Source organism: Eleutherodactylus coqui, chromosome 4 (assembly GCF_035609145.1).
Source record: "Eleutherodactylus coqui strain aEleCoq1 chromosome 4, aEleCoq1.hap1, whole genome shotgun sequence".
NCBI lineage: Eukaryota > Metazoa > Chordata > Amphibia > Anura > Eleutherodactylidae > Eleutherodactylus > Eleutherodactylus coqui.
This window is the reverse complement of record NC_089840.1, coordinates 242,035,956-242,057,345: the sequence shown is the minus strand read 5'-3', so window position 1 is coordinate 242,057,345 and position 21,390 is coordinate 242,035,956. Positions and strand designations below refer to the sequence as shown.

Sequence of the window (21,390 nt, the reverse complement as noted above, 5' to 3'; positions counted from 1 at the left end):
GCTCATCCACCCCCCTCACTGTCTGATCTCCTGTGACTCTGGCAGGGAGCACACAGAGCTTCCGTCCTCCCCCTCTGAAGCTGCACTCTCCCACACTCTGGCTGGCGCCATCTTGGAAGATTCCCCAAGTGTTGGGAAAAACACCTCCAGGTTGCATGGAGGAGCCTTTGTTAGCTTCTTTTTTGGTGTCTTCCAACAGCTAGTTTCTGAAAATCAGCTGCTTTGCTTGCTGTAGAGTCGCTTGGTGAGCAATATACCGGAGGATCTCCTGTTCAAGCCTTCGTCTTGGTCCTGCCCTAGGCCACGCCCCCCCCCCCCCCCCTGTCAAGGCATAACTTATAATGTGCACTCCCTTCCCGTGCGCCTCGCTGGAGGGGAGGCGGAGGTGAACACTCCCAAGAAAACTCTATAAATTTTCAAGATAAAATGTAGCCTATCTCCTTCCTCAAATCACTATAGCAGTTTAGCCGTGAAAATGTAACAGACAGACAGTTACTTTCATGTTTATAATAGTAGTATGGATAACCTTATCTTAAATAACCTGTGACTGCACTGATTAGTTATGAAAATTACCTTTGTCAGGCTTTTTCACGTTAGTTTCACGACGGGCACGAAGCACAGGTTTAACACACTTCACTGGTCCCCTCATCTGAGTGTTGGTAAAAACGTTTAGTTGCATGGACTAGAAAAATACAAAAATAACATTTAACAACCTCTATAACAATACATTCTAGAAGTGTAGAAGCACATACACAAAGCAGCATGGTGACACATTTACAATAAAAGTAGTAAGAAATAAATAGGGGCAGCCATAGATTGAATAGGGCTGTGTGCATGGCACCTTCTATAGGTAAATGGCAACCCCTCCCCTAGTGAATCATATAATGGCCACAATTATATTGTCTGTGCAATTAACTATACCATATTGTGCCGCATAACAGCGCAATACAAGGGTGTAGTCACATGGCGATTTTCACACACAAGTTCTGTCCAATAGTGACATGAATGAAACTTGCGTGTAAAAATAACACAATGATTTTAATGTGTTTATTCACATGAACGTTTTTTATCTCGCAGTGATGCTGCAAAATAGACAAAAACTGCAGCATGTCCTATTTTTTGGGTGAAATTATTTTGGACGCTCATTATTTTCTATGGACTGAAAGGGGGAAAAATGTAATCGCATCACTCTCTCATGCAGCTGCAATTTTTATGCAAGTGTGATTTTTCTTTTTTCCTATTGAGATATGCGATTTTCAGATGTGTGAAAATTTCATGCACCACAAGGCACTTTTTCCTTCTAGAAGCATTGCATAGAAAATCATTTTTATGTGCCCGATATTGGTCTGAATTTCATGCTACCCTGTGTAAATACATTACGTCATACTGCTGGAGCGGTCAAAGCATCGCATATTGCAGTCCCCCAGGGGGGCTTAAAAAAAGTGAAAGTGAGATCAATAAAGTTTTGTTAATTGTAAAAAAAGGTAATGAAAGTTTAAATCACCCCCTTTTGCCATATCTATAATTAAAAAATCTAAATAATAACAAAAATACATATTTGGTATCACCGAGTCCGTAAAAGTCCAAAATATCAAAGTAGCACATTACTTACCCCGTATGGTGAACATCGTCTAAAAAAAAATAAAGAAAGCCAGAAATGCACATTTTCAGTTACCCCGTCTTCCAGAAAAAATGCAATAAAAAGCAATCATAAAGTCTTAAGTATTTCGACTTGGTACTATCAGAAACTACAGGACATCATGCAAAAAATGAGCACTTGCTCAAATACGTTGACGGAAAAGTAAAAAAGTTATTGCACGCAGAAGATGGCGGCAGAAAATAACTTTAAAAAATTAAATGTCTTGTAAAAAAAAGTAGTACAGTAAGAAAAAAATTATGCAAGTTTAGTATAGTACTGAGTAGAGATGAGCGAACGTACTCGTCCGAGCTTGATGCTCGATCGAATATTAGGGTGTTCGGGATGCTCGTTATTCGTAACGAGCACCATGCGATGTTCGGGTTACTTTCACTTTCATCTCTGAGACGTTAGCGCGCTTTTCTGGCCAATAGAAAGACAGGGAAGGCATTACAACTTCCTACTATGATGTTCCAGCCCTATACCACCCCCCTGCAGTGAGTGGCTGGCGAGATCAGGTGTCACCCGAGTATAAAAATCGGCCCCTCCCGCGGCTCACCACAGATGCATTCTGACAGAGATCAGGGACAGTGCTATCTTGTTGGATCTGCTATAGGGAGAGCGTTAGGAGTATTTTAGGCTTCAAGAACCCCAAGGTCCTTCTTAGAGCCACATCTAACCGTGTGCAGTAGTGTGGAGGCTGCTTTTTGCAGTGTTGCACTTTTTTTTTTTTTTGTATATCGGCCGTGCAGAGCATTGCGCCCTGCAGTAATACTCCAGGGACAGAAGTGCTGGTTAGGCAGGGACAGAAGACATATTATTGATTGAATATAGGCAGTGGGCCTTTGCAAAAAAATTTGTGGGAAAAAATCTATTTGGCCTGCCTGTCACTGTGCTCAGTGTTCTGGGTCCGTCTGTGCTGGGTGTAGTAGTTCTACAAAATCATACGCAGCCAGCTAAGTGTTACAGCAGGCTTGCGCCAAATTATTTCCTGGTGTTCCGTAAGCAAAGTCAGCCTCCAACCACAGGCCAATAAGCGGCACATTTAATTACAGCGTTCTGTTTCTGCATTACTGGTAATACAGTATGCTGAGGGGTAGGGGTAGGCCTAGAGGACGTGGACGCGGCCGAAGACGCGGAGGCCCAAGTCAGGGTGTGGGCACAGGCCGAGCTCCTGATCCAGGTGTATCGCAGCCGACTGCTGCGGGAGTAGGAGAGAGGCACGTTTCTGGTGTTCCCACATTCATTGCACAATTAATGGGTCCACGCGGTAGACCTTTATTAGAAAATGAGCAGTGTGAGCAGGTCCTGTCGTGGATGGCAGAAAGTGCTTCCAGCAATCTATCGTCCACCCACAGTTCTGCGCCGTCCACTGCTGCAACTCAGAATCCTCTGACTGCTGCTCCTCCTTCCTCCCAGCCTCCTCACTCCATTACAATGACACATTCTCAGGAGTGGGCAGACTCCCAGGAACTGTTCTCGGGCCCCTGCTCAGATTGGGCAGCAGTGGTTCCTCTCCCACCAGAGGAGTTTATCGTGACTGATGCCCAACCATTGGAAAGTACCCGGGGTCCGGGGGATGAGGCTGGGGACTTCCGGCAACTGTCTCAAGACCTTTCAGTGGGTGAGGAGGACGATGACGATGAGACACAGTTGTCTATCAGTGAGGTAGTAGTAAGGGCAGTAAGTCCGAGGGAGGAGCGCACAGAGGATTCGGAGGAAGAGCAGCAGGACGATGAGGTGACTGACCCCACCTGGTTTGCTACGCCTACTGAGGACAGGTCTTCAGAGGGGGAGGCAAGGGCAGCAGCAGGGCAGGTTGCAAGAGGCAGTGCGGTGTCCAGGGGTAGAGGCAGGGCCAGACCGAATAATTCACCAACTGTTTCCCAAAGCGCCCCCTCGCGCCATGCCACCCTGCAGAGGCCGAGGTGCTCAAAAGTCTGGCAGTTTTTCACTGAGAGTGCAGACGACCGACGAACAGTGGTGTGCAACCTTTGTCGCGCCAAGATCAGCCGGGGAGCCACCACCAACAGCCTCACCACCACCAGCATGCGCAGACATATGATGACCAAGCACCCCACAAGGTTGGATGAAGGCCGTTCACCGCCTCCGGTTTGCACCGCTGCCTCTCCCCCTGTGCCCCAACCTGCCACTGAGATCCAACCCCCCTCTCAGGACATAGGCACTACCGTCTCCTGGCCTGCACCCACACCCTCACCTCCGCTGTCCTCGGCCCCATCCACCAATGTCTGTCAGCGCCTCGTCCAGCCGTCGCTAGCGCAAGTGTTGGAGCGCAAGTACGCCGCCACGCACCCGCATGCTCAAGCGATAAACGTGCACATAGCCAAATTTATCAGCCTGGAGATGCTGCCGTATAGGGTTGTGGAAACGGAGTCCTTCAAAAGTATGATGGCGGCGGCGGCCCCGCGCTACTCAGTTCCCAGTCGCCACTACTTTTCCCGATGTGCCGTCCCAGCCCTGCACGACCACGTCTCCCGCAACATTGTACGCGCCCTCACCAACGCGGTTACTGCCAAGGTTCACTTAACAACGGACACGTGGACAAGCACAGGCGGGCAGGGCCACTACATCTCCTTGACGGCACATTGGGTGAATTTAGTGGAGGCTGGGACAGAGTCAGAGCCTGGGACCGCTCACGTCCTACCCACCCCCAGAATTGCGGGCCCCAGCTCGGTGCTGGTATCTGCGGCGGTGTATGCTTCCTCCACTAAAGCACCCTCCTCCTCCTACGCAACCTCTGTCTCGCACTCAAGATGTTGTCAGCAGCAGCACTTCGGCAGCAGTCGGTGTCGCGCGGCGTGGCAGCACAGCGGTGGGCAAGCGTCAGCAGGCCGTGCTGAAACTACTCAGCTTAGGAGATAAGAGGCACACGGCCCACGAACTGCTACAGAGTCTGACAGAGCAGACCGACCGCTGGCTTGCGCCGCTGAGCCTCCAACCGGGCATGGTCGTGTGTGACAACGGCCGTAACCTGGTGGCGGCTCTGCAGCTCGGCAGCCTCACGCACGTGCCATGCCTGGCCCACGTCTTAAATTTGGTGGTTCAGCGCTTTCTGAAAAGCTACCCACGCTTGACAGGCCTGCTCGGAAAGGTGCGCCGGCTCAGCGCACATTTCCGCAAGTCCCACACGGACGCTGCCACCCTGCGCACCCTGCAAAATCGGTTTAATCTGCCAGTGCACCGACTGCTGTGCGACGTGCCCACACGGTGGAACTCTACGCTCCACATGTTGGCCAGGCTCTATGAGCAGCATAGAGCTATAGAGGAATACAAACTCCAACATGGGCGGCGCAGTGGGAGTCAGCCTCCTCAATTCTTTTCAGAAGAGTGGGCCTGGTTGGCAGACATCTGCCAGGTCCTTGGAAAGTTTGAGGAGTCTACCCAGGTGGTGAGCGGCGATGCTGAAATCATTAGCGTCACCATTCCTCTGCTATGCCTCTTGAGAAGTTCCCTGCAAAGCATAAAGGCAGACGCTTTGCACTCGGAAACGGAGGCGGGGGAAGACAGTATGTCGCTGGATAGTCAGAGCACCCTCCTGTCTATATCTCAGCGCGGTGAGGAGGAGGAGGAGGAGGAGGATAAGGAGGATGAGGAGGAGGGGGAAGAGACAGCTTGGCCCACTGCTGAGGGTACACATGCTGCTTGCCTGTCATCCTTTCAGCGTGTATGGCCTGAGAAGGAGGAGGAGGAGGATCCTGAAAGTGATCTTCCTAGTGAGAACAGCCATGTGTTGCGTACAGGGACCCTGGCACACATGGCTGACTTCATGTTAGGATGCTTTTCTCGTGACCCTTGCGTTGCACGCATTCTGGCCACTACGAATTACTGGGTGTACACACTGCTCGACCCACGGTATAAGGAGAACCTTTCTACTCTCATACCCGAAAAGGAAAGGGGTTCGAGAGTGTTGCTATACCACAGGACCCTGGCGGACAAACTGATGGTAAAATTCACATACGACAGCGCTAGTGGCCGAAGGCGCAGTTCCGAGGGTCAGGTAGCAGGGGAGGCACGGAGATCAGGCAGCATGTACAGCACAGGCAGGGCAACACTCTCTAAGGCCCTTGACAGCTTTATGGCTCCCCAGCAAGACTGTGTCACCACTCCCCAGTCACGGCTGAGTCGGCGGGAGCACTGTAAAAGGATGGTGAGGGAGTACATAGCCGATCGCACGACTGTCCTCCGTGACGCCTCTGCCCCCTACAACTACTGGGTGTCCAAGCTGGACACGTGGCCTGAACTCGCGCTGTATGCCCTGGAGGTGCTTGCTTGTCCTGCGGCTAGCGTCTTGTCAGAGAGGGTGTTTAGTGCGGCTGGGGGAATCATCCCAGATAAGCGTACCCGCCTGTCAACCGACAGTGCCGACAGGCTAACACTCATCAAGATGAACAAAGCCTGGATTTCCCCAGACTTCTCTTCTCCACCAGCGGACAGCAGCGATACCTAAGCAATACGTAGGCTGCACCCGCGGATGGAAGCATAGTTCTCTATCCCCATCAAAAACGGGGACCTTTTTGCTTCATCAATCTGTGTATAATATTCCTCCTCCTCCTCCTGCTCCTCCTCCTGAAACCTCACGTAATCACACCGAACGGGCAATTTTTCTTAGGCCCACAAGGCTCAGTCATATAATTTTTCGAAACAATTTTTAGACGTTTCAATGCTCATTAAAGCGTTGAAACTTTCACCTCAACCAATTTTTATTTTAACTGGGCTGCCTCCTGGCCTAGTTACCAATTAAGCCACATTAACCAAAGCGATTAATGGGTTTCACCTGCCCTCTTGGTTGGGCATGGGCAATTTTTCTCAGGTACATTAGTACTGTTGGTACACCAATTTTTGGAGGCCCTCGCCTACAGTGTAATCAAATAAATTTTTAGCCCACCTGCATTACAGCTGACGTTACATCAGCTGTGTTGGGCACTGCAATGGGATGTATTTATGTACCGCCGGTGGGTTCCAGGGAGCCACCCATGCTATGGGTCCACACGGAGTTGTAACTACATCTGTCCACTACTAAAGAACCCCAGTCAGACTGGGGCATGCAGTGTGGGCCGAAGCCCACCTGCATTAAGCATGACATTACCTCAGCTGTGATGGGCAATGCAATGGGATATATTTATGTACCGCCGGTGGCTTCCTGGCACCCACCCATGCTGTGGGTCCACACGGAGTTGTAACTACATCTGTCCACTTCTAAAGAACCCCAGTCAGACTGGGGCATGCAGTGTGGGCCGAAGCCCACCTGCATTAAGCACGACATTACCTCAGCTGTGATGGGCAATGCAATGGGATATATTTATGTACCGCCGGTGGCTTCCTGGCACCCACCCATGCTGTGGGTCCACACGGAGTTGTAACTACATCTGTCCACTTCTAAAGAACCCCAGTCAGACTGGGGCATGCAGTGTGGGCCGAAGCCCACCTGCATTAAGCACGACATTACCTCAGCTGTGATGGGCAATGCAATGGGATATATTTATGTACCGCCGGTGGCTTCCTGGCACCCACCCATGCTGTGGGTCCACACGGAGTTGTAACTACATCTGTCCACTTGTAAAGAACCCCAGTCTGACTGGGGCATGCAGTGTGGGCTGAAGCCCACCTGCATTTAATCTGACGTTAGCTCTGCTGTCCAGGGCACTGCAATGGGATACATTTATGTACAGCCGGAGGGTTCCAGGGAGCCACCCATGCTGTGGGTGCACACGGAATTCCCATTGCAGAGTTGTTCCTGCCTGTGACTTTTTATAAAAAACCGCAGTCTGACTGGGGCATGCAGACACCTTGACAGAATGAATAGTGTGTGGCACATGGGTTCCCCATTGCTATGCCCACGTGTGCAGCTCCAGATGGAGGTGGCACAGTATTGGATTTCTCATTGCTTCTGTACAGCATTGTGGGCTATCGCCCCGCCCCTTTTAAAGAGGGTCGCTGCCTAGCCGTGCCAACCCTCTGCAGTGTGTGCCTGCGGTTCCTCCTCATGGCAGACGCACTTATAAATAGACATGAGGGTGGTGTGGCATGAGGGCAGCTGAAGGCTGTGCAGGGATAATTTGGTGTGCGCTGTGGACACTGTGTCGTGCGGGGGGGGGGGGGGCAGCATGTAACCCAGGAGAAGTGGCAGCGGAGTGTCATGCAGGCAGTGATTGTGCTTTGTTGGAGGTAGTGTGGTGCTTAGCTAAGGTATGCCATGCTAATGAGGGCTTTTCAGAAGTAAAAGTTGTTGGGAGGGGGGGGGGGGCAACTCTTGCCGCTATTGTGGCTTAATAGTGGGACCTGGGAACTTGAGATGCAGCCCAACATGTAGCCCCTCGCCTGCCCTATCCGTTTCTGTGTCGTTCCCATCACTTTCTTGAATTGCCCAGATTTTCACAAATGAAAACCTTAGCGAGCATCGGCGATATACAAAAATGCTTGGGTCACCCATTGACTTCAATGGGGTTCGTTACTCGAAACGAACCCTCGAGCATCGCGAAAAGTTCGTCTCGAGTAACGAGCACCCGAGCATTTTGGTGCTCGCTCATCTCTAGTACTGAGTCATAGAATAAAGTTATCATGTCATTTTTGTTGCAGTTTGTGCGCCGTAGAAACAATACGCACTGAATGATGGCGGAATGTCGTTTGTTTTTCATTTTACTCCACTTAGAATTTTTTAAAAGCTTTTCAGTACATTATATGGTACAATAAATAGCACCATTGAAAAATACAACCTGTCTCGCAAAAACCAAGCCCTCATACAGCGACATCGATGGATACATAAAGGAGTTACAATTATTTAAAAGGTGGGAGGAAAAAACGAAAATGAAAAAAAAGGGGTTGCGTCATTAAGGGGTTAAATACCGCATGTAGGTTTTTTTTAATGCGTTTTCCTTAATTGTGGTTCTACAGTACAAAAACATGAACACACTATAAGGCCACGCTCACACGTGCATTCAGAAAATACAGCTTGAAATCGTGGCATTTTAAATGGAATTTCGAGCAGCAGTTTTGAACACATGGTACAGCATTAGAGATGAGTGAGCACCAAAATGCTCGGGTGCTCGTTACTCGAGTCGAACTTTCAGTGATGCTCGAGAGTTCGTTTCGAGTAACGAACCCCATTGAAGTCAATGGGTGACTCGAGCATTTTTGTATATCGCCGATGCTCGCTAAGGTTTTCATTTGTGAAAATCTGCAAAGCCCAAGAAAGTGATGGAAACGACACAGAAACGAATAGGGCAGTCGAGGAGCTACATTTTGGGCTGCATCTCAAGCTCCCAGGTCCCACTATTAAGCCACAATAGTGGCAAGAGTGAGACCCCCCCCCCACTGTCAGCATAAAGATCGTTCTCCTCTTCCACAGCTGTAACAGCTGTGGCAGAGAAGAACGATGTTAGCCCATTGAATTCAATGGAGCCAGCAATACAGCCGGCTTCATTGAAAGCAATGGGCTGCCGGCGTACGCGAGATGAATTGTCGGGAAGAGCTTAAATATATAAGCCCTTCCCTACAATTCATCCAGAAATGTGTAAAAATGAAAAATATATATACTCACCTTGTCCCGTAAGAACGATGTTAGCCCATTGAATTCAATGGAGCCGGCAATACAGCAGACTCCATTGAAAGCAATGGGCTGCCGGCGATCGCAGGATGAATTGTCGGGAAGGGCTTAAATATATAAGCCCTTCCCTGCAATTCATCCAGAAATGTGTAAAAATAAAAAATATATATATACTCACCTGGTCCCGGCAGACGGAGTTCAGCGTGGCAGGCTGCAGTTTCCCTGAACTGCTCTGAACAGCTGTGAGTAGTATTCAGCAGCCGGTAATTTAAAATCCCCGCCTGCTGAATGAGATGCCTCTGATTGGTCACAGACTGACCAATCAGAGGCAGCCCTCACTCACACCCATTCATGAATTCATGAATGGGTGAGTGAGGGCTGCCTCTGATTGGCTCAGCGAAGGGACAGCTGAGAGCTGCCCCTGAGCCAATCAGAGGCAGCCCTCACTCACCCATTCATGAATTCATGAATGGGTGTGAGTGAGGGCTGCCTCTGATTGGTCAGGCTGTGACCAATCAGAGGCATCTCATTCAGCAGGCGGGGATTTTAAATCCCCGGCTGCTGAATACTACTCACAGCTGTTCAGAGCAGTTCAGGAGAACTGCAGCCTGCCGCGCTGAACTCCGTCTGCCGGGACCAGGTGAGTATATATATATTTTTTATTTTTACACATTTCTGGATGAATTGCAGGGAAGGGCTTATATATTTAAGCCCTTCCCGACAATTCATCCCGCGAACGCCGGCAGCCCATTGCTTTCAATGGAGTCGGCTGTATTGCCGGCTCCATTGAATTCAATGGGCTAACAGCGTTCTGACGGGACAAGGTGAGTATATATGTTTTTTATTTTTACACATTTCTGGATGAATTGTAGGGAAGGGCTTATATATTTAAGCTCTTCCCGACAATTCATCCCGCGTACGCCGGCAGCCCATTGCTTTCAATGAAGCCGGCTGTATTGCCGGCTCCATTGAATTCAATGGTCAGTGCTCGTTTAATCGAGACGAGTACCGCGTGGTGCTCATCTCGAGTAACGAGCATGTAACCCAGGAGAAGTGGCAGCGGAGTGTCATGCAGACAGTGATTGTGCTTTGTTGGAGGTAGTGTGGTGCTTAGCTAAGGTATGCCATGCTAATGAGGGCTTTTCAGAAGTAAAAGTTGTTGGGAGGGGGGCTGCCTCTGATTGGCTCAGCGAAGGGACAGCTGAGAGCTGCCCCTGAGCCAATCAGAGGCAGCCCTCACTCACCCATTCATGAATTCATGAATGGGTGTGAGTGAGGGCTGCCTCTGATTGGTCAGGCTGTGACCAATCAGAGGCATCTCGTTCAGCAGGCGGGGATTTTAAATCCCCGGCTGCTGAATACTACTCACAGCTGTTCAGAGCAGTTCAGGAGAACTGCAGCCTGCCGCGCTGAACTCCGTCTGCCGGGACCAGGTGAGTATATATATATTTTTTATTTTTACACATTTCTGGATGAATTACAGGGAAGGGCTTATATATTTATGCCCTTCCCGACAATTCATCCCGCGATCGCCGGCAGCCCATTGCTTTCAATGGAGCCGGCTGTATTGCCGACTCCATTGAATTCAATGGGCTAACATCGTTTTGCCGGGACCAGGTGAGTATATATATTTTTTTTATTTTTACACATTTCTAGATGAATTGCAGGGAAGGGCTTATATATTTAAGCCCTTCCCTACAATTCATCCCGCAATCGCTGGCAGCCCATTGCTTTCAATGGAGCCGGCTGTATTGCCGGCTCCATTGAATTCAATGGTCAGTGCTCGTTTAATCGAGACGAGTACCGCGTGGTGCTCATCTCGAGTAACGAGCATCTCGAGCACCCTAATACTCGAACGAGCATCAAGCTCGGACGAGTATGCTCGCTCATCTCTATACAGCATTTAACAGCGCTTTGTTAATGCACTCCGTCATTGTGATGTGTGATGATTTGTGCTAAAAACCCTGAAAACACAAAAATAGAACAGACAGCTCTCAAAAATCGCAGCTTTAGGAACAACGCGTTCGAGTGCAGGTTTGAGCAACCACATTAAAATCAATGGGAATGGTGTACCATGATTGGTACGGCACTTGGGACGCCGCGCTAATAGCAGTAAAAAGTGGTGTATGTGTGACAGCAGCCTGCGGGGCTGCAAACAAATTTTCATGTAGTGCAAGAAATGCGTCATGTTTGGAAAGATTACGCCAAGGGGCTAGATCATATATGGAAATTTGTTTTGCAGCTGTATGCAGCACGATCTAGGTATGGGTACAGGGGGGTGGGGGTGGAGGCCAAGGCGTAGGGGGCCCTGAGCCTTTAGGTACGCCCCTGGATGTAACCAGTGTGTCCTTCATCTTGTGATTGTTCTCAGTAAGAGAAAAAAGCAATCTTGTACATATGATACCTTTTTAATGGCTTAAAAGACAAAAATACTTTATGTTATATAACAAGCGTTTAACCCGTTTAGGACCAGCCACAGTAAATTTACGGCGGCTCGTCCTGGGCTTAGAGCAATTATGGTGGTGCTTTAAGTTTCCTTCCTCTGCAATCAGTCAGAGGCAGGAGCGGGTTATCAGCTGTTAGTGACAGCTGATAACCCAGGGCAGAAGGCAGGAGGGGTTTTTAACACTTTCTGCCCTCTGCTTCCCCGATATACAGTGCTCAATGAGCACTGTGTGGGAAAAGTGAAAGTAACATGTACTTTCACTACGAAAGCCTCGGGGGGTCATGTGACCTCCTGGGATTCCCTGCTACTGCAGAGCTGGAGGGTCAGACTAGACCCTGGCAGCTCTGCAAGTGATTAATGTCCCCACAGGGATTGCTTTCCCCTGTAACTAGGGCTCCTATGGACACCCCAGCTACAATGGGAAAGTGTCAAATAAAGAAAGAAAAAATTGTGAATGTTCCCCACAGGTCTTATATGACGTCATGGGGGACATAGATAGTAAAAAACACAATTACATACATAAGTAAAACAAAATAACAGAATAAAACAACAATACATACAAAAGAAAGAGAATAACACAAAGCAGATGCCAACAAATACCGTCACCGTATGCGCCCTATAAACTAAAACCATACATACTATATATCAAAACGTCTGAAACAAATAGAGGAACCCATTCCCATACTTTATTTTAGTGTAAATATAAAAATAATTTTAAAAAAATAATAAATGTTAAAAAATGCTTTTTTTAGCTATTACCCCCAATAAAACTAAAAAACGGGAAAAAAAAGTCAGTAAAAAAGATATTAAAAAATAGTCCTATATGTCACGGAAAAAAAAAAAAGGCAGCAAAAATAATTTTTGTAGCTAAAGGAAAAAAAATAGAGCAGTAAAAACGCCACATTGGTAAAATCCCTAAAAAGTGTCTGGTCCTTAAGGGGCTAAAGATACTTAGGTTTCTTCGTCAAGCTTAGGCCTTGTTCACACGAGCGCAGTTTTAGCACATTAGAGGCACATTAGAGGCACTCAAGGAAAGCTCTTCTATTAAAACCAATGCTTCCCTATTGAACCGTTAAGATGAAGGAATTTTAGACGCGCTAAATACTCGCACCTAACAAAGATAGAACATGCAACTGCAATGTGCACATCCAAGGTAGATAGTGCGTGGAAAGATAGCACCTGACCTAGCTTTGGTGAGTGCTTTCGATGGACCCCTATGGGAGCTGGATAACATGCACCATGCACCTCTGATTGTGTGAGTGGGCAATTTCACAGCTAATTAAAATAGCTGGAAATCACCTATTCATGTGATCTTTAATGCAGTGTAGCTGCGATCTTTTCACGTGCCTATACTGTGCTAAAACAGCACTCGTATGAACGAGGCCTTAACGGAATAGATCTGAAGATCTATGTATGTATATCTATATATATTCGATAAAGTTGGCCCTGCTGCCTTCTTCCTGGGCCCTGACTATTCCTTGCAGGAACCTCTGGAGAGGTACACTGATACAGCAAAACAAAACAATAATGGTAACAGAAAACAACAGAACTGAACACCAGGACTTATCTGTATCTCCCAGTATATCACGCAGCATAAAGTCTCCAGCCTACTCGAATCTTACAAGAATTGAAAAATCAACAGCAAATGTATGAGGGCATAGTAGGAATATAAAGCTCTCCAGACCAGCTGATTGGAGAGCAGCTATCAATCAAAGCACAAGATGCATTAACCCTTGCCATGCATAGTAACACTACTCCACATCGCCGTCGCAACTGACAATCCATGACAAATATCTTATCTAAATTTATTTCCAAACAAAATGTCTGTTGCATGCATTATTGTGTATGGCTGTGCTATCACACACAAAGTAGTAAATGTTCCTCCGGATGGTTCCTGTCTGTTCCCCTCTTTTTCTTATTTACTTCATGGAAATCTTACTAGAAACAGCTACATCCACGGTTTGATTGTCAACCACATACTGAGCTGTTGGCAGAAATTAAAAGTCTGGACTGATGATGGGAGAGGTGGTAATTATTTAACAGAAGAGTTGTAGGAAGGAAATGTTAAAACCTATGACATATGGTTGCGCTTGCGAGCTGGTGGAAGCATGAGAGAGATTATCTTTTTGCTTTGGATTTTATCACAATAATAGCAATCTGTATCATGCCTTTGGTCAACAGGGAAGCCTGTTAAAAGACTTCAATTTAGCAGTACGTTACCATGCAGCGGTTGCTGGTCCTCCCGGGGCAGCGGTGGCGGGGTTCCTCGGTCGGGGTGCGCCCCCCCGGCTTGTTGTCCGGCTGCCAGGGGCACAGGTGCCTGGCTGGCATGGGCGGCGTGGTTCTGGTGGCGCGCAGCACCGTGCACGCGCGCACCTGTGTGTGCAGCTGCCGTGCACGAGCTCCCTTTTGTTGTGCTCTGTTGGGAGTTGGCTGTCTCTTTCTCTCCACCCCTGGGTGGAGGCTTTTGTTTAAAGGTTGGGCAGAGACTTGCAATCACTGCCAGTTATTGGTTTCCCTCAGTGTGCTAGCTAGTCTGCCTCTGTTGGTCCCCTGCTTCTGTCATTTTGTCTACTATACTTTGAAATTATCCACCAGGTTTTTCCATCTGCCTCAGTTCTGCTTAGTATTGTTCGTGTTGGTTATTTACATCTGCCTTTTCTGTCGGTGTTCTACCCTCTCCATCCAGGTACGCCAGCGTCGCTTTTTCAGTCCCTAGTGAGAGTAGGAACCACCGCCCAGTTGCCCGCCTGGGATTAGCCAGGAGTGGAGGCAAGTAGGCATGGCCAGGGGTGTGAGTGAGATATAGGGCACCCGGGCTGGCGTATCAAGGGTTGTATACCGTAACATAACAACTGGCCATTAAAGTTGCTCTCCAATGGAGGCCATGAGTACCATGAGTCAGTTGCAGGATTTAGTGGTCGTGATCCAAGACCTGTCCGGTCGTATGGTGGCCCAGGAGCAGCGAGAGTTAGTGCATGTTTCTACTGCCCCCTTATATTCCTGAGCCAAAGTGTCCGCTTCCTGAGGTATTTTCAGGTGAGAGGAGCAAGTTTTTTGTTTTTCAGCAGGCATGTAGATTGTATTTTCGGATGCGGCCCCGCTCCTCCAGCTCAGAATCCCAGAAAGTTGGATTATGGGGTCCCCCCCAGACATGGGCCTACTCCTTACCCAAGTGTTTAGCTTGCCTGCAATCAGTTGATTAGTTTTTCGGCAACTTGGAGGTATTTTTGATGAACCGGACCGTGCGGGTTTGGCGGTATCTCATCTCATGTGTCTACGTCAGGGGCAGCAATGGGTAGAGGACTATTGCTCTAAATTTAGACTGTATGCAGGTAAAATGTTTTGGAATGATAGCGCCCTTAAAGATGTGTTTTTGTTGGATCTACTCATTTCTCATCCTGCTCCCGTGACACTCAATGATGCGATGAAATTGGCGGTTAAGGCTGACAGAAGGCTGAGATCCAGAAAAGAGGAACGTCGGGCCCATAAGGCTAGGAAATCAAGCAGACCCACTCCCACTTCTTCCATGCCAACTTCTGGAGCCTACGGAAGTGGACCAGTTAAGTCCCGAGGAACATTGACAGTTCCGGATAATTCATCGTCTCTGCCTCTATTGTGGGGAAGCCGGACATCATGTAACGACCTGTCATCAGAAGTGTCTATGCTTCACTAGTATTGATTCTACTCCTCTGTCTGCAGGTGTTGTACAATGGAGGACTCCCATTTTACAGTTCACTGTGGGTGTTCTCCATTCTGAGAATCTGTCGTTCTTTGTAATGGAAAGGATGTCTGTTGATGTAGTGCTTGGTATGCCCTGGTTAGCACTGCACAATCCCCGATTTGATAGGTCCACTCGGGAATTGACACATTGGGGGTTGTCCTGTCATAGTCACTTAGCTACTATATCCATGTGTTCAGCAGATACCATACTTATTCCTGAGTATTTGTCTGATTTTCATGACGTATTTTCCAAGAAACTGTCTGAGACTTTGCTTCCCCATAGGGAGTGGGACTGTGGTATTGATTTGATCCCCCAACAGTCCCATCCCTAAGGCAGCCATTTTCAATTTGTCTGGGTGTGAGCACAAAGAACTTAAGTCCTATATCTCAGAGTCTCTGGCCAAACGACATATCAGGCTGTCCAGGTCCCTTGCCAGGGCAGGTCTCTTCTTTGTAGAGAAGAAGGATGGGACATTGAGGCCTTGTGTGGATTATCGGGCTTTGAATAAAATTACAGTGAAGAACCAGTGCTACTTGCCCCTGATTCCTGATTTATTGAATCAGGTGGTAGGGTCCCACTGGTTTTCCAAATTGGACTTAAGGGGGGCTTACAATTTAATTTGCATCCAAAAGGGAGATAAGTGGAAGACTGCGTTCAACACCTCGCTCGGACATTTTGAATGTCTAGTCATGCTCTTCGGATGTTGTAATGCCCCCGCTGTGTTCCAGGGGTTTATGAACGCAGTCTTCCACGACTTCCTGGGGGTATTTTTGGTCATATATCTCGATGACATTCTGGTGTATTCCCCAGACTGGGATTCATATGTGTGGCACCTGAGGTTAGTTCTGACCCGTTTGCGTGAGTACCAACTTTTTGTCAAGTTGGAGAAATGCATTTTTAGTACTAAACAAGTGTCTTTCATTAGTTATGTGATTTCACCCACGGAGATTCAAATGGAGTCTGACAAAGTGGCAGCAATCTCCCAATGGGTCAGACCAGATAACCTGAAAGCTCTCCAGCGGTTTTTAGGTTTCGCAAATTTTTACCGTAAATTCATTAAAGAATTATTCTGTTATTGCTCAACCCCTGGCTGATCTTACCAAGAAGGGTGCCGACTTGGTAAGATGCTTGCCAGAGGCCCTAGAGGCTTTTAGTCGTCTCAAAAGGGCATTTATTGCTGCCCCAGTGCTAGTACAGCCTGATGCGTGGTGACCGTTCTTCATTGAGGTCGATACGCCTAAGGTGGGGGCGGGGGCTGTATTGTTCCAGGAAATCAGCGGGAGATCTGGGTATAGTCCATGTGCGTTCTTCTCGCAGAAGTTCAGTTCAGCGGAACGTAACTACGACGTGGGTAATCGTGAGTTATTGGCGATTAAGTTGTCTCTAGAAGAGTGGCATCACCATCTTGAGTGGGCAAGGCATCCCATTACCATGTATACTGATCATAAAAACTTGGTATAACTTGCCAATGCTAAGAGACTCACAGCTCTTAAGGCCAGGTGGGTGTTGTTGCTTGCCAGGTTTAACCTTGTCGTTACATATATTCCAGGGGAGAAGAACGTGAAGGCAGACGCCTTCTTATGGAGTTTCGGTTTGCCGGAAAGTGAGACAGTGGCTCCCGAGAATATTTTTGCACTTGGGGTGGTGGTGGCAGCTGTAGAATCTGATCTTGTTTCTTATCTAACAAATTGTCAGCAGGACGCTCCCTTGGGGGTGCCGGAAGGCAGAAGCCAGAGACCTTGCGTCTTAGAGTCATTGAAGAGTCTCACTCATCTGTTCTCGCAGGCCATCCGGGGGTTCAGGGAACTCTGGATCTTTGTACTTGACACTACTGGTGGCCATGCATGTTTCGGGGGACTTGCAACTTTGTTAAGGGATGCTCTGTCTGTGCACGCAGTAAAAGTCGGCGGTGCCTTCTCATCCGTGGTCGCATTTATCGGTAGATTTTATCACTGATCTACCTGAGTTTCAGAAGTTCACCACTATCCTAGTTGTTGTAGACCGTTTCTCAAAAATGGCACATTTCATGGCATTAAAGAAGCTACCTTCTGTGATAGAATTCTCCAAGATTTATGTAAAAAAAATAATTTGTCTACATGGGAACGTTGCTTTCCTTCTCGTCAGCATTCCACCCGCAAACTAATGGTCAGACTGAGCGGAAGGACCAGGATTTAGTGCAATATTTACGTTGTGAGCTAGTGAAAAGGCTTATCAGTGGGCAAAATTTCTGCCATTGGCAGAGTTTGCGCTAAGCAACTGCACTTGTTCTTCCACTGGGGTATCTCCATTTCTTTGTGTATATGGTCAGCATCCTCACTTCCTTACAGCTATTTCAGCTCTGTCTGCCTGTCCTGCAGCTGATGTCGCCACAGATGCACTGCAGGGGGTATGGAAAGAAGTACAGAACTTTGAAGGTTTCGTCTTTGAAACTGGTGCCGCGTTATGTGGGTCCCTTTGTTATCACACTTGTAGTTAACCCGCTTGCTTATGAACTTAATTTGCCAGCTACATGGAGGGTTCACAGGGTTTTACGTAAGTCATTATTGAAACCTTTTGTCCCTTCAGTGAGAAGAGGTGTCAAACTGCAATTAATTAATTATTATAGCTATTTATCCGGATATAACATTGGAAGATGAAACCTGCAAATCTCATAATGATGATAAGTTCTTGAGAGCAATTAAAGATAACTACCCTACCCAACTTGTGCAGGAGCCAACTGGAGGGAGGGCTTCTCTGGACTTAGCATTAACTACCAAACCAGACAGAATCACGAGGGTGCAGGTTGAGGAACACTTGGGAAATAGTGACCATAATATAATAATTTCCAGCTGTCAGTCAATAGGAAACCTTATCAGGGAGTGACAAAAAAAACAAAACTTTAGTAAAGCAAAATTGGATCAGCTCAGAATTATTCTTGGCAACATTAATTGGGACAATGTCCTAAAAAATAACAGCATAGGTGACAAATGGGAGAAATTTAAAGACATCCTAATTACCTCATGTGAGCAGTTCATACCCTTTAAAAATAAAAACTACAAGTTGAAGGAAACCAATGTGGCTCAACAAGACTGTAAGGGGGACAATAAGCGGGAAAAAAAAACATTTACACTATTAAAACAAGAAGGCAGTGAAGAAGCGCTAAAAGCATATAGGTAAAAAAATACATTATAAGAGGAAAAGATCAAAACTGCCAAGGAGGAGGCAGAGAGACTGATTGCCAAAGAGAGCAAAAATAACCCTAAAGTACTTTTCAATTCTTTAAACAGTAAAGGATTTGCACTGAAAGCACTGGCCCTTTAACGAATAATGTAGGAGAAACAATAGAAGATGGTGGGGTGAGGGGGAAGGCAAATCTATTAAACAGTTTTTTCCCAAATGTGTATTCACGAATGAAAAAGAAATGTCACACGAGATGTAGGGAGATAAAATGAACCACCCGCTCAGTATCACCTGCCTAATGCAGGAGGAAGTGCAGAGCCAGTTAAAAAAGATTAAAATCAACAAATTGCTAGGTTCAGATGGAATACACCCAATGGTTCTAAGGGAACGAAGTGACATGATAGACAGACTGATATTTCTTATATTTAGGGACACTATTGAGACGAGTATTGTACCGCTGATTGGCGCATTGCCAATGTGGTTCCAATATACAAAAAGGGGTCAAGAAGAGAGTCTGGTAACTACAGGCTGGTAAGTCCTACTTCAATACTTAGAAAAATATTCGAGGGGTTTCTGAGAGATGCCATCCTAGAATACCTCAAGCAAAACAACGGTATAAGTCCTCATGAGCATGGGTTCATGAGGGGTCGATCATGTCAGACCAATTTGATCAGCTTTTTCAATGAAGTAAGTTCTAGGCTGAGTCTATTATTTTCGTATGTCTGGATTTTTTTTAAGCACTTGACACTGTGGTGCATAATAGCTTGAAATATAAAATGAGATAGCTCGGTCAAGGCGAAAACGTATGTAGCTGGGTAAAAAAGCTAGAAAGCAGAGGGTGATAACAGATGGGTCAAACTCTGATTGGGCCACCATTGCTAGTGGGGTGCCACAGGGTTCAATATTAAGCCACATTCTGTTCAATATATTTATCGCAGGAACATGGAAGCAATTAAATTCACGTCCTTCAACGTCCGGGGTCTTAACACACCGCAAAAAAGGTACAGTATTTCTCATTTAATCAAAAAATACAAAACAAAAGTATTACTACTACAAGAGACCCATTTTAAGCTAACTAATTGCCCTAGCCTACCGGGAAAACAATTTCCCCAATGCTATCACAATTCTCACCCAACATCTGCCTCCAAGGGAGTATCCATTCTTTTCCAAAAGTCTTTATCTTTTAATCTAAAAGCCAAATTCTCAGACGAGCTCGCCAGAGTCCTGTTCATAAAAGGAACTATAAACGACACCAAAATAACAATAGCCAATATTTACACCCCCAACTCCAACCAAGTTAGCTGGCTAATAGACAAATTAAATATATTAAAGGAATTTGCAGAGGGTCACATTATTTAAGGGGGAGACCTAAATGCTACTCTAAACCCTGTACTGGACTCCTCGACAGGCAGATCCTGGATCCCACAAAAACAAATCAGAAAACTTAACAAAGCCCTACAAGACCTGGGAGTCGTGGACACATGGCGATCTGCAAATCCCTCAACAAGAGATTACACCTACTTTTCACAACTACATTCCTCATATAATAGACTGGATTATATAATGGTATCTCGAGATATACTAACAGAGGTAGAGAGGACTAAAATTGAGACGATCACAGTGTCAGACCATGCCCCTATCCATGCCGATATTAAAATCGGAGGTGACGGCCCGAGGGAGTGGAACTGGAGGCTTAATACCTCATTACTAGATTCGGAGGTAGAGAAAGCTTATCTCTCCAGGCACCTACTGGAATATTTCTCACTAAATAGCTCAGAAGACCTGAAGTTCCCGGTTATCTGGGAAGCGCATAAAGTGTACATGAGAGGTCTCTTTATTGCACTAGGAACCAAAATAAAAAAAAAATCTCAAGCTGAAATTGATGACCTATTGATTAACCCCTTAGTGACCAAGCCTGTTTGCGCCTTAATGACCAGGCCAAATTTTGCAAATCTGACATGTGTCACTTTAACATGGAAAAACACCAGAAAGGTTTTGCATATCCAAGCGATTCTGACATTGTTTTTTCGCCACATGTTGTGCTTCATTTAGGCGGAAAAAATAGACCGCTAGAAATTGTGTTTATTTATTAAAAGCGCCAAAATTGGGAAAATTTTGAAAAAATCGTCATTTTTTCACATTTCCAACTGCAATATCTTAAATATGTGCAAACATAATTTGGAAATTTTTGCTAAGATTTATATTTCCACCCGTTTACTTTATTTTGGGCGCACATTGGAAAAACTTTCGTTTTTTTTAACTATTTAGGAGACGTACAAATTTAACATTACTTTTTAGCATTTTGAGGAACACTTTGTTTTCCTATACCAAGCCGAGATTGGAAAGGCTCATGAGTGTCAGAATAATAGATACCCCCCCAAATGACCTCATTTTAAAAACTACACCCCTTAATGTATTCACTGAGGGGTGTCATGAGTATTTTGACCCCACAGTTTTTTTTCAGGAATTAATTCAATTTAGAGGAGAAAAAGTAAAATTTCATATTTTTGCAAATCTGTCATTTTAAAGACATATTTTTTTCCTATAGTTTACATGAAAATCAGGATTTACACCCCAAAATGGATACCCCTATTTCTCCCGTGTTCAGAAATATACCCATTGTGGCCCTATTGTTATATCTGAGTCCACAACGGGGCCCAAAATGAAAGGAGTAGTCAGTGTCTTTCAAAACAGAAATTTTGCTTGAAGTCCTTTTAGGCCCCATAGCACACATGTAGAGTTCTTGAGCGCCCAAAACCATAGAAAACCCCCACAAATGACCCCATTTTGAAAACTAGACCCCTTAAGGAATTTATCTAGGGGTGTACTGCATATTTTGACCCCACAGTTTTTGAATGAAT

The 21,390-nt window shown here is 46.4% G+C and overlaps 1 protein-coding gene across 1 annotated transcript in view; it reads right to left on the bottom strand.

The window, feature by feature from the left end:
- The window catches only part of LOC136626664 (pregnancy zone protein-like), a 184,070-nt gene that overhangs the window by 91,926 nt on the left and 70,754 nt on the right, over positions 1-21,390 (bottom strand). Inside the window, exon 7 of the mRNA XM_066601682.1 lies at positions 574-682. Coding sequence (XP_066457779.1) covers positions 574-682 — 109 coding nt within the window. The remainder of the gene's footprint in view (positions 1-573; positions 683-21,390) is intronic.